At 44.0% G+C, this 16,304-nt stretch overlaps 1 protein-coding gene and 1 long non-coding RNA gene across 21 annotated transcripts in view; one reads left to right on the top strand and one right to left on the bottom strand.

The window, feature by feature from the left end:
* LOC135323334 (uncharacterized) overlaps positions 1–16,304 on the top strand; it is a 669,673-nt gene that overhangs the window by 600,840 nt on the left and 52,529 nt on the right. The gene's annotated exons all lie outside the window — the stretch shown is intronic.
* GRM7 (glutamate metabotropic receptor 7) overlaps positions 1–16,304 on the bottom strand; it is a 770,235-nt gene that overhangs the window by 39,355 nt on the left and 714,576 nt on the right. For 3 of the 20 annotated variants that reach the window (XM_010984985.3, XM_064496292.1, XM_064496293.1), the window contains one exon: positions 12,909–13,155. In XM_010984985.3, coding sequence (XP_010983287.1) covers positions 12,909–13,155 — 247 coding nt within the window. Of the gene's footprint in view, positions 1–315; positions 2,511–2,614; positions 2,850–7,098; positions 12,363–12,908; positions 13,180–16,304 lie in introns of those variants that run through there. The other 17 variants (XR_004142558.2, XR_004142569.2, XR_010384784.1 and 14 more) reach the window with 16 other exon arrangements.

Here is a 16,304-nt window from a genome sequence, read left to right on the forward strand (position 1 = left end):
GCTACTTGATCCAGAAGAGACTGGGAATCCAGCCCCCGGGAGGAGACTGGCTTCCTCAGTAACACATCTCCGTAGTTCACAGGGGAGATCTCGCCCCCATTTGATGACATTGATGTCTCCCCTAGATAAGGTTCTAAGGGACTGAGGTCTCAGTTCTTCTTCAGTGTAATTTTGCCTTATTTTGGGATGTTGAGAGGACATTGCTGGGAATGGATGATGACCACCCCGGACCAAGCTTGTCCTCGAAACTGGACCAAGTCTCTTCCATTCGTCACCTTCCCTGGGGCACCGGGGTGCTGAATGAATGATACTTGCCTGGGACAGTCGCCTGACTGGATGCCAGTGCAGATGGTCGGTCGTGGTTGCACTTTTCACCTGAGTAGGAACAACAGCTCAAGTCTCAGTCTGGACTTTGGCAAACCACGGGCCATTAAAATGCAAATGAAATGTGCAAACATGACAAAAAACGAGGGAAAACAGAATTAAGTTCCTAGAATGAAAATCTAGCATTTTTCCTGCTAACCCTAGGAGGCCAGCATAATCAAATTTGCAGCTAACACAGACGCTAATGACCCCGGTGGCCAGTTTCTTTATAAGCTTTGCTGTAGCAAAAGCAGAGAGAGAAGGAGCAGGTGATGAAGCTGGAGTGGGAATTAGCTTTTCACATTTGTGTGCTGGGAAAGAGCCAGCTTTTTAACGCTAGCAAGTCCTTGTCAGAGTTTCATTTCCTTTGCGTAGGTCCCCATGCCAGACTGGACCAGAGCTAGAGGCAGAGTCTGCCTGCAGTCATCAGTAGAGGGTGCTTTGTGGTTTGAACACTGAACAGACTGTGTAGGCTGCCCAGGATGACCAGCAGGCCTTAAGTGTGCTTGCCAGTGCGTTGCAGTGCATTCTCAAGAGTTAAGCATTTCCAGCTCTAGAAGGCCATGTGCTTTGAGGTAGGAACAAAAGTCTTTAATTTTTTCAGATCACCAAAAGAGTCCCAGAGTGGGTGAAATGACATCGAGTAGCTTTATCCTTCGCAGAACCACGAAGGCCTGGGGGTGGGGTGGGGGAAGATGGCACATCTCATTCCAAAATAGCCCCCAAACCAGATAATGATTTCCACCTTAAAGCCCTGGGGGGCCTCTCTCATCTTCTGGAAGTTGAGGTCCTCTGAATCAACTGATGAGCACAATAAATGGTGATTAGATAGACTGTGTAGACCGAAACATTTGGGCCTATTCCATTCAGTTTCAGAGAAGTTTATTAGAAAGGACTCTGGCGAGAAAACCCAAGTTCAGGTATCCACTCATTAGAGTGTGTATCACTGAGAAGTTGTTCCACTGTTCTGAGCCTCAGTTTCCTCATCTGTTAAGTGGGGACAGTATGGCCTGCCCCAGCAGATGGCTGAGCACTCTGTAAGTCTATAGCAAGAGGGATAATATGGTGCAATTGTAACCATCATCATCGTATTATTATTAGTAAATTGCCGTAAAGCAGCATATGCTAGGCCCTTGCTATAGATGGATGTGCCTGGCCCTCTGGGTCACTTCTGTATTTTACATAAGCTTTATAAATACCAAACTTCAAAGTATCAATGAAGATCTGAGAGATCTTGTTGATTTTGTTGTAATATCCTGATCTTGAAAGGAAACCAAATGTGTTTTCACAAGCAAAGATTAAGGGCCTCTGTTCCACACAGCCGTTATTCTATCACCCAAGACATACCCCAGAACTGTTATTTGTACTTAAAGTGGTCTTCAGCTTGCCAATCAGCCTGGAGTTACCTGTTGAAATTAATCACATGGAGTGGTTCATATATCAGGAGGTAAGAGCTATCTGTCCCGCCGCAGACTCGCTGAGTGAGTGACAGCCTTCTCTGTCAGTTTCACCAAGCTCCACGACTATGAATGGCCCGTCAAAAGAGCATGGCGACTCATCTTAAAACAGCGCTTACAGTACGTAGAGTAAAGGTCCCTGAGTTCATTGGCAATTTAGACGTCATTTGTTCCAACTCTGATGGTTCAGAGTAGACAGAAAAAAAAAAAGTAACCATAAAAGAAGAGGAGAAAGTAAAGCCAATCACAATAAAACAGAGAGATGATCAGGACTAACGGTGCTACCTGATAAATGCACAGCCCTTCATGAAGGAGGGCTTTTTTGCACATGATTCCACACCATCCCCACGGCGTCCCATCAAGGAAGGCTTGCTCCCAACTTACACGAGAGGAACCTGAAGGTTAGACAGGATGTGACTTATCCAAGATTGCAGAAGCTCATGGGATGATGGGTGAAACGTATGCTACCCAGAGCATCAGAGCCAGGGTTAGGACCTGTTTTCCTCATTCTTGGCCAGAGAAAAGAAACACACACGTAAGGTCATAACTAGCACTTGGACCATAACTTACAGACAGGGGGAGGGCTGATTCCCACCACGTTCTTCTACGTGTCAGGGTCAGCTCAGGAAGAGCAGGCGCTGGAGTCATTTTCTCGATCCTCTTTGAGCAGGCTGGGGTCTCCAGAGGTTACTGTGAAAGAGGGCAGAGGTGTAAAAGGAATTCAAAACTCATCTTCAACATGAAAAAAAATGATGAGACTATTCATGTGGATCATAAAGAGAAATAATGATTACCTTTGATTCCTAGAGAAAGTTAATTTAAAATGCGTCCAAGTTCCATTGTACAGCGGAAAAAAAATCTGCGAAGCTGAGACATGTCTTTAGGAGGCAGAAGCAAGAGTCATCATCACATGAGTCCTGAGAAGATGCTCATTCACGGTAATTGGGAGGAAGAGAGACTGCAGAGATTAACTGACCTTGGCTTAGGACACACGCTGTTTTCTTTTCAAATGCAAATGAAATTTGAGGCCTAAAACACAAAATCTGTCCTGAATGCCAGTCTCTGAGAAAATGCATGGAATCATCAGAAAACCACTCAATTGATTATGTTTCTGTTTTTTTTTTACCAAGTTGGAAGCTGTAACTACTCAACACAAGTGCTTAGGATTCATTTCCAAAGGTAACTTTGAAGTTCACGTGCCCTTTGAACGAAAACTGGTATCTGTAGTCCATAAAAGGAAGTAAATCGGCATAAAACTGCTGCTTTTCTACATGGTGTGAGCTCATCAAAAGACACATTTATCTACACAATGCCGATACAGAACTGGCGGTGAGTTTTAAGAGTTACCCATAAAAACAGTTTTGAAACCTGTGACATCAGGGTCAAACATCGCCTTTCTGTGACTTTAGAGATTTTACCTGGAAGAATTCAGTTCTGTTTATTATTAAGAAGTACCCACTTACTAGGTATGTGCTGTGTATCTCATGTGTGTCATGTCCTAGGTGATACCTGTGCACACAGCTGTGTGCGTATCACAGGTAGTCACAGGTGAGGCCATGTAGCAGTCACAGGTAGGCCAGGGGCCTTTGGGATGTGACATTTACTATTCTATTCACATCATATACATTTTCTGAGACCCTAGTATTTGCAGGCTCTGTGCTCAAGGCACAGAGATAAAGGCAACCTGGTTCCTCTCTGCACAGGCTGCGTGTCATCCCCCGAGACCACCTGCCTCCAGATGGAATACTCCAGCCTCGCAGAACCGCTTTCCAGTCCCAGGACACAGCGCATCCTTTTGTCCCCGGGCCTCTCTGTGCATACTCGTTTCCTGCCTCCAGTCTTTTCCTTGTGGCTGCCCCGAGTCCTTCATCTTGTAAGAGCAGCTCAAACAAAACCTCCCGGGTGATGCTCGCTGCTACTACCTCTCATAAGAGCCCCCATCCTTCTGAATGATAACCGCTTACCTGCGAGTCCTCCATGAGATCTGGGGTCCCTAAGGGGATCGCCCGCTTCTGTCCCCCATTCCTAGTCAACTCCGGGCGCACCCAGAGGAGCTGTGCTCAGCACACATTTCTTTGATTGACCCAACTTAAAAATAATCTTGCGTTTCATAGATCCTGGCTGGACAGTGCGGTGACATACTTAAATGTAAAACTTGGCGTGGTTTTCACGACTCTGGGGAATGGTGTGTACGTTCCTTTTACGCAAAGAAGTAGTAGACATCCCCACCATGCGAACCGGGATGCACCCCGTTCTTGAAGTAGAACTAAAGTTGCAGAACGGAGATGGCAAATGTTAATTGGTTTTTGAGGATGCTGAGATCAAACCCTGATGAGAGAAGCGATGGTGCCTCACCGAGCTCTTAGGCAGAAAGAAATATGCCGGGAAGATTTGTAGCTGCATTTATTTCGAAAGTGACTGCATGCCAAAGGTCAGGGAACATACAGCCTTTGCTGTGGTGCGCTTCCGGAGTGTTTCGGAAAGGAATGTAAACTGAGGGACTCTCCAGTTACCTCAGGGCTATTGCACTGAAGGTGGAAGAGGCGCAGGAGCCTCAGAATGTTACAGAATCTTGGATTGCATGGTTTCAAGCTTAAAAATGGGAAATAGCCCCGTTATAGTCATTTTAAGTAACAAGATTATTCATATTTTTATAACACCGTATAATATATTAGTGCCATGTCCATAATATTATAACCGACGTATTTGTTCAGAACAACATACCTTGTAAAAATAAGACTCAGGGCTAGTGAATGTCCCTGTTTGCAAGGCTGAAGTAAACTCTTAAAGTTCTTCCCATCAGAAAACCATCCTGTGATATGGAAATTTACCTCCTAACAAAACAACTTGTTTCCTGATGTGGTGATAATGCCAGATTAATTCTGCTTTTTTTTTTTTTTTCTTAATTGCAATTTAAAATAAATGTCATTAGACTGATAACACTGCAGAATTTCAAAACTCAAACATTCAGATAAAAGATGCAGACGGTGCTGACTGAGTCGATGTCTGGGCTCTCGTGTCTGCCAAAGGAGAGTGCAGAATATGGAATGTGTTTTCAAACCAAGTTCTGTTCTGTTCTGTCTGAGTGTGAACCTGCTCCTCCTAAACCCCCAGCCCGCAGAAGGAAAGCGACTGACTCAATCCAGGCGGCCATTGTTGGGACACGCTGGCCAAAGCTGCAGTTTTGCTAACACAGGTACACACGTGCACTCTTGAATCGATAGGTGTATCTTTACTGTTTGTGTCCCTGAAAACAACCTCAGAAACGAATCTGAACACACACCGGCCAGCACCTTCTTTCCCTGTTCTCCCGAGCTTTCCGGTCTCATCGCAACCTGAACACACTCCTCTCTTTGAAGACATGGAACTTGGACCAACTTCCAGTCCCACTTATTTTTAAGTAGCTCTATAATATGTTTATCATTAATTTAGGAAGCCACCTTGAAACTGGCAGAAAAGGAAGGCATCTCACCCGAATCCTTGAAACAAGGCAATCCTGGTGAAAAGCTGCTTTCTCAGCAGCACGTCCTAAAAGGACTTTTTAACTGGAAGGGCTGGCTTACAACATTTTCATCTCGCACCCTTTATACCAAAAGGCATCAACATAGAATGGAGCTAGGAAGAATTTTTAATGGATTGAGGGAGATTAAATCTATCGTTTTTACCCAGGGAAACTTCCTTTCTCATTTATTCTCAGGCAGTTTCATGAAAAGGACTATTAAAGTGATGAGCTGGAGTGTTTTGACAAGCACTTAAACTGCAGAAAGTTGAAATCTCACTGGAATGCAGTTATATATTCACTGGGACAGAAGAGTGCCCTATTTAAAAACTAGGACAGATCGTGTTGATATGGAAAAAGGAAATAGCTCCATGAACAAGACATCTGACATAAAGAATGAGTTTCTGGCGTCCATCAAAAATCAACAGGAAATGTAATTACTCTTTGAAAGTTCTCGCATCCTGTCTTACAGTTCTAAATGGATTAAAAAAATATTATTTGTACTCAGAATGCCATTATAAAACCAAGGATGGAAAGAAATGTGGCAGTGATCTGATGAAAAGTGCCATGTTAGGGATGAGAGAGACCAGCCCACGTTAGGGAGCACCGTTTCCCTCGATCGGACCTCTCTGCTCTCTTTCTTGGAGTCTCTCCAGAGAGAGGTCTCTCTGCCTATGTTATGAGCATGATAGGAGGTTCAGAGGCAATGACAAGGGAACCTTTTATGCAGAGCCGTCACGTGATTTTAATAACCCTACCCCATGTTTTCTGCTGTTTTTTTTCCCACAGCTTGGAAGGCTCTGACTTTGGCTAGACAAGGATGCTTGCCAAAGCAAGTGTCGTTTTTCACTATGTTATAATATTGCTCAGGCCGCAGCAGGAAGGCCTGTGACTGTCGCTAGTATGACTGTTACTATTCTTCCTGGCATATATCCTGCAGCAAGAGCTCAAAGTAACATACAAGCATCAGCGGTGAATCAGGAACAACGCCCGTGGCCGTCCATCCCCACACGCAGTTCACACGTCACACAACTCCCCATTTCTTCTAAGGTATTAGTTTGAATACCCTTGGTAGTTATTGGCAACCGCTGGGTTTGCATAATGTTGAAATTTATCTTTCGACTTTCCAAGTCTCTGACCGAACCTTTCCCTGCTTTCTGAAATAAGTGAAGTTGGTTTAGGTTTTCTCTAAGGCAGGACTATGAACCCAAAATCATCTTTAACACATTTTCAAGCCCAGCCAGCAAAACGTTTTCTGTTTCTTTGCTGCAAAGAAGGAACCACAGCCATTCGGGTTTAAGATGATAGGGCCATTCATTGCTTTTCTTGGAATGAATACATTTCTGAGGACATACTTAGTAAAAGAGAAACCAGAGCAAACATTTTCACTAAGTTTGCAAAACACCCTCCAGGATCTCTCCCTTTAAGTTTTTTACCGTTGCCTTCTAAAAGCAGAGTATGAACACGAACATTTATAAATAATCTCTCACCATTGATAGTTTTAAAGCAGAGTGACCGACACCAATTTTGCCATTATCAGCTACTTGTTCAGGCAAGACAGATACACACACAGCCACGCATACGCTCCCCAGAAAATAAACCAGGTACGTGACCCACAGCAGCTGTCTGCCCTGCACTTAGCAAACAGATCATCTTGGAAAATGCGTTTCTTCATATAAATAGATTTCTTCGTAATCATGCACAGTGTTCATGGAAACATTTCCAATTCTTAGTGGAGACAAGAACACACAAATAGATAAAAATTAGATTGTTTCTTACCTTTTGGAAAGCAGGCAAAAGCTATACTGTTGGTGGGATAGTGTACCAAGTAACAGACTTTTGTACACTTTTTCTTACTGGTGGTATACAGTCTACAGGGAAAGTAAATATACAGGCATGTAGAAAATGAATGCGCACACAATACTCGTTACTTTTTCCTTTCCTTTTGGAGAAGAGGCTGCGATAGAGACCAGAGACATTGTGCCCACTCCTTGAGTGGGTTCAGTAGCCTTTGGTAGACCAGCTCACCACAATTCAGGTACCTCTGAACATGGGAGTACGGGTGCCTCTTGGATTAAGGCAATTGGGTTTTGCTTGCTTGGACTGGAGCAGTTGAGGGAACTAGCTCCAAAATCATGTATCTGTCTGGTCAGAGCAATTTTTTCTTCCTGTTGCCATCCCCCCCCCCCCTTTTTTTTTTTTTACCCTCAACCTAGTCCTACATTCCTGCTTGACCAGCCTGCACGGTTAGTCCAGAAGGATGAAACACGTAACAGAATGTTGAGAATGTCAGGGATCCAAATGAATGAAGAAGCAAAACAAAACAAAAACCGTAACAAATTGACACAGCACGGGAGTATGTTCCAGAGTTTTCTAGGCATCGTTACTTCTGTAGGGTTTGGTGCCCACATCCATTTTACAGCAGTTTGGGGTCTTTTTGTGTGTTCTTTTTGTTTGTTTTTAAATGAACTAGCTTCTTATATTGACAGTTGTACTAATTTAGGTAATAATTGCCTTCTTTGAAAACAGCACGGACTTTTCTTTGTACATTTTCCTTATGGTAAATGCAAAATGGTAGTAACAGCACCAGAATACAAACTTACATTAAAAAAAACCCCTAATTTTAGATTTTCTATTTTAGATGTAAATTGTCATTGTTCTTAAATGTGCTTCGCCACACAACAGGCTCATTGTCTTAAACTAGTCTTTTACGCAGTGTGTGTGCCGCCTCCCTGTCAGTGTCAGTTTATCACACACACAGCCCCATACCCCAGAATGGGGGTGTATCCCACCCAAGCTGTCCACCTGCCTGCCGCCTCTAGTTGGTACCCAAGTTCCGGAGTCAACTATCTGTAACCAGTCAGAGTACTTGAGCAGTTTCTCTGCCTTGCCCAGGGGCACTGGCTCAGAAAATGGATGGAAGTTTAGGACTAGGTGGCTCAGGGCTGCTCATCGCTGTGCCCTGCAGTCCTTTACAAGGAAAGCATCTGACCAGAGGGTCATTCACAGAGCATCTTCTGGTTCTGACCAGCCCAGGTGAGGAAGAGAGTAGTTCTCACCCACCATCTCAACAAAGCCATGCTGTCTCAGTTAACATTATTCATTCCAACTGGAAAAAGGTCTTGGTGGCCATCGATAAGCCAAGAACCAAGTCCTCCTGTTTATCTGGCATCTACAAGTTTGCCACGAACATACATCTGCCAAGTCAACAACAGAAAGGATGGGGAAACATGCCAAATACATTACACAGGTGCGAGAACCAGAGCTTAGAAAAGGAGTGTCAAGAAGGCGTCATTGTGGCCAGATCTAAAGCTATCCATGCTAGGTCAGGGCCTTCTGATCCTCTGGCCACAGAAATGTCTGCACAAATAAAAATCCAGCAAGCAGCTGAGCTGTACTCCTATGCCTCCTACTGGTTTTCAATCTGAGTGCAGAAACCAGCAAGCAAGCACTGGCCCAACTCTGACTATCCAGTATGTCAGTATTACACAGATACAGTAACATTTGGGGGACCATTTACTTTTTTATTGAATCTGTACAGAAAGAAGTTTTTCTTTCAAACAATGGGATTTTAGCTGAAGAAGCAACCTAAGAGGAAAACTGAACTTCTTGGGGGAAAAATCCAGCAGTACGGGGCACTTGTAATTTCTGCCTATAGGAAGCCAACAGGCACCTTCGTTCCTGTGTAGACATGAATTGCAGCCTGGAGTTGGATGAGCAGAAGCGAGCGTGAGGCAGATGGCCAGCTGCAGAGATGGAGCAGGGCTGTTAAAAATGGACACACTGAAGACTGAAGTACAGTGAGGCTAAGTGCTGAGAGCGACAATGAACACGGGGGTGCTTCTGTCCCATTATTAACTTGGTAGCTCAGACTCTACATAGCTTCCTCCCAGATACCCTCCCTCAGAGAACAGCAGACAGAACTTCCCTGCTGGAAAAACAGATTCCTTTTTCAGGTACATGCTCTGTGATTTTGTTTGTTTCTTTTTAACCAGACAACTTAGTTTCAGCAAATAATGTCTTGGGCTCTGTTATCAAAGTTCAAACATTTGACCTAATCTGAGCCATATTTGGTACCAAATTGACTATAAACTGATGTTCCCTCTCATCAGAACAGTCTTGTCTGTTTCCATTAATTGAATTTCTTACTACTTTTCTTTCTCTACAAACAGTCCTTTCTGCATTGCTAGGGACTGGGTTTCCAAGCAGAATTGCTGACTGTGATATCGCTCTTCCCCTACTGGTGACTCTTTTTGGGTCATTTACAATTACTATATGTTTGCGCTTTTGTCTCACCTCAGATACCTCGTTCTGTGACGTTAGCTCTGTCCCTGATCAGCAGCACTGCCTAGGCCTTGGGAGGTACTTCCGATATGGGCTCAGCCTGAGTGTCCCAGAGTGAAATCCTTGCCATTAAGATCTCCGGCTGTGTTCTCAACACAGCAGACAGCCATGGATGGCTGTTTCAGTATATTTAAATGGCAGTAACGTTACAAGTGTATTTCCTCAGTTACGTAGCCATATTTCAGGCGCTGAGTCGCCACACGTGACTAGCGGTTACTGTGCTGGACAGCAGAGATAGAGGACATTTCCAGCACTGCAGAAAGTTCTTTTGGACAGATTTTGTGCAGATGAGGTCTTGTGATCCCTCTCAGGGACCTCTGAGAGCTGGGTCATCAGAAACCCCAATGTTTGGAGGTACGTGAATCTCCTCCTCTGGTTTAGCAAGTATCTCAGCAAATTATCTATGGTTAGTTTTAGGGAGTGTCTACCCAAAACCAAAATAGCTAAAATCATTAAAAATTTTTTTTGGATTGGTTGTGAGACAAAGGCTCTATTTGATTTCATTTTTTTTGCCTTGAACTATTTACTTTTGGTCTGCGTAGACACCAAAACGTCAACAGTGACAAAACCCAAGAAAACATTTTTCAAGGGAAAGGCACCCAATGAATTCCAAATGGAGTAAGTGTCGTGACTGACACCGGCAATAAGAGATTTGGATTTTCGAGTTGGTAAGATGAGGCCTCTACCTGGGCAGCCTTCTTTGAGCTCAGGTTACTCCTGCCTCTGCAGACAACACAGCAAAGCAACAGCGCATTTCACAGCACATTTAACCCCGAGGCTGCCACCACGCATCATCATCGTCTTTCTACGCAAGCTGTAGCCGAAAGGGTCAGGTCTGCATCAGAATTACGACATGTCACGCACGTTCTGAGAAACAGAGCAGCAAAGAGCAACAAGCATGGGTTTGGGAGTCAGACCTGGGTATCAGTCCAAGCTCTGCCGCTAAGGAGGGTGGGGCCTTGGCGATGGACTTGATCTCCCTAAGCCTAGGCTCCTTCGGTAAAGCCAGACTCACGGTCACCCGCGTACAGAGTTCTCGTGAGGAGGAAGCGAGGTCTTCCAGCCGAAGCTTGCTGTTCAATGCCTGCTTCAAAGGGTAGCTGATTCGTTTTTATTACTGTTAGTGTCAGTGTTAGCATTTTAACAGCCATCACTGTATCCTACTCAATAAAGGTTAACACTAGTAACAATGGTTTGAAAGCTAGGTATTTTTAAGCAGCATAATACCAGGTGAGTTATTCCAAATTCAAAGCTGCTTCTAATTTGGTCTTTTTTTTTTTTTCCATACATATAGACTTTTGACTGTATTTTCTGCTTTTTTGGTTTTGGGCATATCTAGTTCAATTTGCACACGTGTGTGTGTGTATGACTATAAATGTAAACTTGCCGTTGGAATGTCTTCAGGGTAAGGGTTTTGTGAAATGCTAATCTGACAAGGGGTCAGAGAGTAAAACACTGCAGAAGTATAACTATGTAGGTGTAGTTATTACATATAAATAGATGCAGAAATATGTTCGTGGAAACGTTTTTGTTGGTCACTGCCATCCACCTCATGGTGTTTGGTGTGACCAACTACACCGTCATATCTTTGTAACCAGTCACAGTGAAATTTACTTTTAGCAAAGCTTTTTGCCTTTTCAGAAGTGGGAGAAAATTAACATTTCATTGACACACTCTTTTCCAGATGAAGGCTATTTTCTGACACACTTATGACACCAATATTACAGACCTCCATTTTACATGTGCAAATGCTGAGCTTTAGCAAAGCTCAGTGATTCTAACAGCCACACAGCTGGTGAGTGGAGTGGCTTGGATTTGAACCCAGGTCTGTCTCACCCGAAGCCTCTTCCTGCACCACACTGAGTATCACGCAGCTTGCCGTCCACTCCCCCTCCTCTCGGCGGACCGTTTGTTCGGAAGGCACGAGAACAGAGCCTTTACGTCCATTCTGTTTCTCCCCTCTCTCGGTCTGACGCTTCTCCTTCCTCTCACCTTGCCCGTGATGTTGTTAATGGGCCTTGTCTGTATACTGTCAGGTGTTCACGAATTCATTCAACCAACTGTTTAGAAATGGAGGTGGGCCAACATCATGGATCTTTGTATAGTCGTTGTCAGGGTCAAACTCAGTTCTTTGCTGGTTTTTAAAAATCTCTTAGTTGAAGAGGATAAAGGGTTACCTCTGAGTATTTAGAATAGGAGCTACTTTCTGCTTGGCAATAACCCTTTGGCTACAACAAAATCAGCTCATAACTGAACAATAATAAGTCTTGAATGACTTTCATGGACAGCCTGAATCCTCCCCTACTCTGAGAGAAGTATTAGGAACACATTCATCTGCCTCGTTCTATATGGAACTGGTCAAGACTTCCTGGAAAAACAATCCTAGAAGTTACAGGTGTAATATGAAATGGACTCTTACCGTCGCAGTGTTAGTAAAATTAGGAAATGGGAATTCTGTGAATTTAACTCTGGTTAAATGGTCTTTTTTTTTTTTTTTTTTTAACAAAGTAGTGTCTGTATGTCCATCTCTCCTGTGGCCATTTGCAGGGGTAACTCAAGGTTACCCAGGGGTTGCAGACCTGCCATGTGCTGCACCACATCTAGCGTTGCATCCTTAACCCAGTCTCTCACATCTGCTCTTTTCGTGGGACCAAACTCCTCTTCGGTGGTGTGTTAGGTATTTTTTCCGGACCTGTGTACTTGGATGAAAGTTTGCCAGCTTTATTCACTATTTTATATAATTTTTTGTTTCTAGAAGGCTTGCTTAGTAAAGGATCATAAATTTCTCCATATTTATGTTCCAGTGGAAAGAAGTTACTGCTTCTAAAGGTCTTAAATACCCCAGCTTCACTCCTGTGCTGTAGTTCAGTGGGGGGCTGGAGGCTCCCTAGCAGGAAGCTGTTCCCCTAAGAGGAAGGGAGCGAGGAAGGTGGCTCATGACTGAACAACTGTGTTTATGTCAATCAGAGGGTTTGGGACCAAAGGACGAGAAGCCAGGGAAGGGGGGAGATTTCACACTTGGGAAGCACAGCCTCTGAAAGCTGCTTTCCAACAGGGAGCAAAAATAAAATAGTGGCAAGAATGAGGCAAGCCCTTCAGAGCAAAAGTTAGCATTTGCCAAGGCAACCCAGCCCGTCAGACAAGAATGCCCACGGTCTTTCTCCAAAGACAGGCAAGCACACGCCACGTTTTCGAGAGCTTCCTGACGCAGGATGGGAGGGTGAAAGGAAAGGAGAAGTACTTACTGTTTGGGTCTACGTTCTCACAGAGTTCTGTCTTTGCCTCACCGTTGGGTCTGTCACTGGGTTTGTGTGACAGCCGCGATGACATGGTGGCTGCTGTGACTACCGCCTTGAAGCTTCGCTTCCGTTTCTGGACATTGAGTTCAGGGTGGAAAATGATGATGTACACTTTCGGCATGTACAGCATCCCCAGCGCCACTGACGCACTTAGGTTCATGGAGATTGTGAGCGTGGTGGTTTGTATGTAGAGCTAGGAGACACAACACACAAGACACTATTACAAATAAAATGACTGCAGAGGGAGTCTGAACACTTAATGTGATGTCAAGCATGGCTATGGTTGGCAGAGAAAGCACAGTAATTTCTAGGGAGACAGAATGACTCAGTGTGTATCTTGGAGAGCTTACGTATCTATATGTTTATTGATTGCAAATCATTCTGTGACTCCGTGTGCATGCCTGCCCTGGACACGTCTCCCACTTGGAAGTTCAGGGTCGACCTTTAATTAGGTTGGAAGTACCTTCATTTAGAACGGCAGCTGAATTTGAAGACATGCAGATCACATTTGTTACCTTGAGTTAAGGGATAGTTGTTTTTTTTTTAATCCCCCATACATTCACAAAAAGATTAACACTCCAAGGGATCTCTTACTTCACAGATACTCTGGGACCTTATTGGAAATGCCAATATGTCAATATGTGTTATCTTTGTGTATTGTTTTTTAAAAGGGTTCACCTTCACCATAACCTACAAAGCAGGAAGTTAAGTTTCCCTGGAAAGTAAGCCCTTCTTGCTTAAGTCTGATTTGCAAAACACCAATGGCAAGAGACTAGGATCTAGTGATGTTGGCTTGTCCTGTCTCTCTGCATTGACCACTGCGCAAAGGATACAAAACCGCATCCTGACATGTGCTATGTGTAGTTTGGATGGTGCCCCTTTGTCTCTTTTTGCTTCCTTGAGAAATCAGTAGAGCAACCATTCACAACTAACTGTTCAGTGTGTGAAGTCATCGTCTTGCCTACATTTGAAAGATGAAGGGTGAAGGGGGTGCGGGATGGTAAGATCAGTAAGGGAGAGCTACAGACAACTTGCATCGGTCCAGTTGCGTTTATGAAGTGCCCTGTCATGGTCCACAGCCCACCATTCATTTACATATGTTTGTATGTTGCATGACTTCTAAAGGCTCAATGAAACGTGAGGTGGTGGGTGTATAATTAACTTGACTGTGGCAATCATTTCACAATGTATGCATACATTAAATCATCACATCGTATGCCATAAAAAATAATGGTATATAACCTAAATACACGTAATTTGTACTCATCAATCATACCTTGGAAAAGCTAGAAAAAAATGGATAAATACATAAACAGGTAGGTAGGTAAATAAATACACTTGAATTACATTTGAAAAACAAAAACAGAAACCAAGCCAGACAGCAAGCAAGCTACCAGGGCCGTCCACATTTACTGGAAACCCGGTTTCTTGGCAGTGTATCTGATCATGGTTTCCACAGCTGCGTCTTCCCGTGCATCTGAAGGTAAAGCCTTCACCTTTAATAGATTCTACAAGGCCCCTGGTGGTCCTCCCCCTGCCAGACTTTTCAGACTAATTCCCCACCACCTCGCCCAGCTCTCTCCCATGGCCGCCGTCCACCCGGCACCCCTTCAGGTCTAGAAGGTGCTGTGCTCACCCAGCTACTGAACGTTTATACATGCGTGCATGTGTTTTTTCTGGATTCTTGTTTTCTTCTCTATGGAATGTTCCTCTGCTTCTTCGAACATCCATCCCAGGCTGCCCTCACCCACGGCCTCAAGTCTAGGCACCTTCCTGCCTTACAGGCTCTCAGAAGTCAGTTTTCTTTGGCTCCCTGGTCTCTGTTTGCAGTTGTTTGCCCACCACCCTGATCATCTGACTGCCCGTCTCCCCACCTGGGCTGTATGTTCCATGAAGGCAAGGACTTGTGTCTGGTGTGTCACTGTGTCTGCAGTGGTGGCAAATAGTAGGTGCTTAATAAACATACAATGGATGAGATCATGTGTTTGTATCAGGGACACCTTTTTCCTACTGATGGCTCTGTGGTCAAACAGCCTTTCTCTAAATATATAAGAATTTCCGTCAGACCTATTAGCTGCCTGGATAGTTCTTATTTCTTCAATCTGAGGCTCTGGAGAAGAAACTGAGAATTTTCCATCTCATGTGGAAGAAATACAGTTTTCCAGCAAACATTAATGGGGATGTATATGTCCTTGAATGCTTTCAAGGAGCTGCTAACTGTATAATATATAATAAATGTAAAATATAAAGACAAAACAATATGGAATTAAAGATCCTCTTGGTTGTGAATTAGACCGCATTTGAAAAGCTCATCTTTTCCTATTAGACTTTCAACTCTGATCTACCCTGTTGCCTACACTGTTCACGAAAGGCTGAGAATGGTCACAGAACTCAATGAACCGAAGTAACAACGCTTCCTTCCCTCTTGGTCAGCGTCGTCATCCCACTAATGAGGGTTTTGCAAACCATGAATATAGCCCGTCCGAGAAAGAAAGGGCCATAAACTGACCCATGGGATCGTGAGTCTTGTTCCTGTTTCTCTGCTCGAAAGCAAATGTTGCAGTTGAAGAAATCATCCTGTAGTTTGTTTTTGTTGTTGACTATTTATATTTAACTATAATGTATATATGCTTAAGTGCACATGGAATTGTATGTGCCTGTACGTGTATTCACACGTGCTTTTCCTTAACCAAGACTACGCAGTGATTTAAGACTCCAAAAGCTGATGTTTATTTTAATGGAGTATTTACTGTCATTACTTTCAAGCTATAGCCCATCAAGACTTTGATTTACTTTGAAATGTTTGCAGTTTCTGGTGACACTTCAGAAGTAGGTGAAAACCAATAGGAATGTCACTGACCAAATCCCTACGCCCTCAAATCCTCCGTGTGTCACAGAGTGGTTACGAATGAGGAGTCCAGAGCCGGTCTGAGTTCAGTTCCCATTTACTGGCTCTGTGACCTTGGACAGGTGGCTTTGCCTCTCTGTGCCTCACTCGTAAGTGGGGCTGGTTAGATGAGTGCCTACCTCGTGACGTCGTCTTGATGATGAAGTGAGTTAGTACTTATAAAGGGATTAGGACAGGACCTAGCATGTGGTTAGTACCATGAACGTATTTTCAAATAAGTTATAGAGGTCTCAGGATACAACAGCTCCAGTCTGCAGGGACCGTATGGGTGTTGGTTCATGGGGATCCAACTCTGCGAAGCCCCGGGAAGGGAACTAAATCACTGTCTTTTTGGCCCCTGGTGGGAGGACTCTGAGTTTCCATCCCAGCATCTCCTTTAGTATACTGTCTCAGCAAATTCCAGCGTGCTTATTTTTAGTTTCATGGCTATTCCT

Source organism: Camelus dromedarius, chromosome 17, assembly GCF_036321535.1.
Source record: "Camelus dromedarius isolate mCamDro1 chromosome 17, mCamDro1.pat, whole genome shotgun sequence".
In the NCBI taxonomy this organism is placed as follows: domain Eukaryota; kingdom Metazoa; phylum Chordata; class Mammalia; order Artiodactyla; family Camelidae; genus Camelus; species Camelus dromedarius.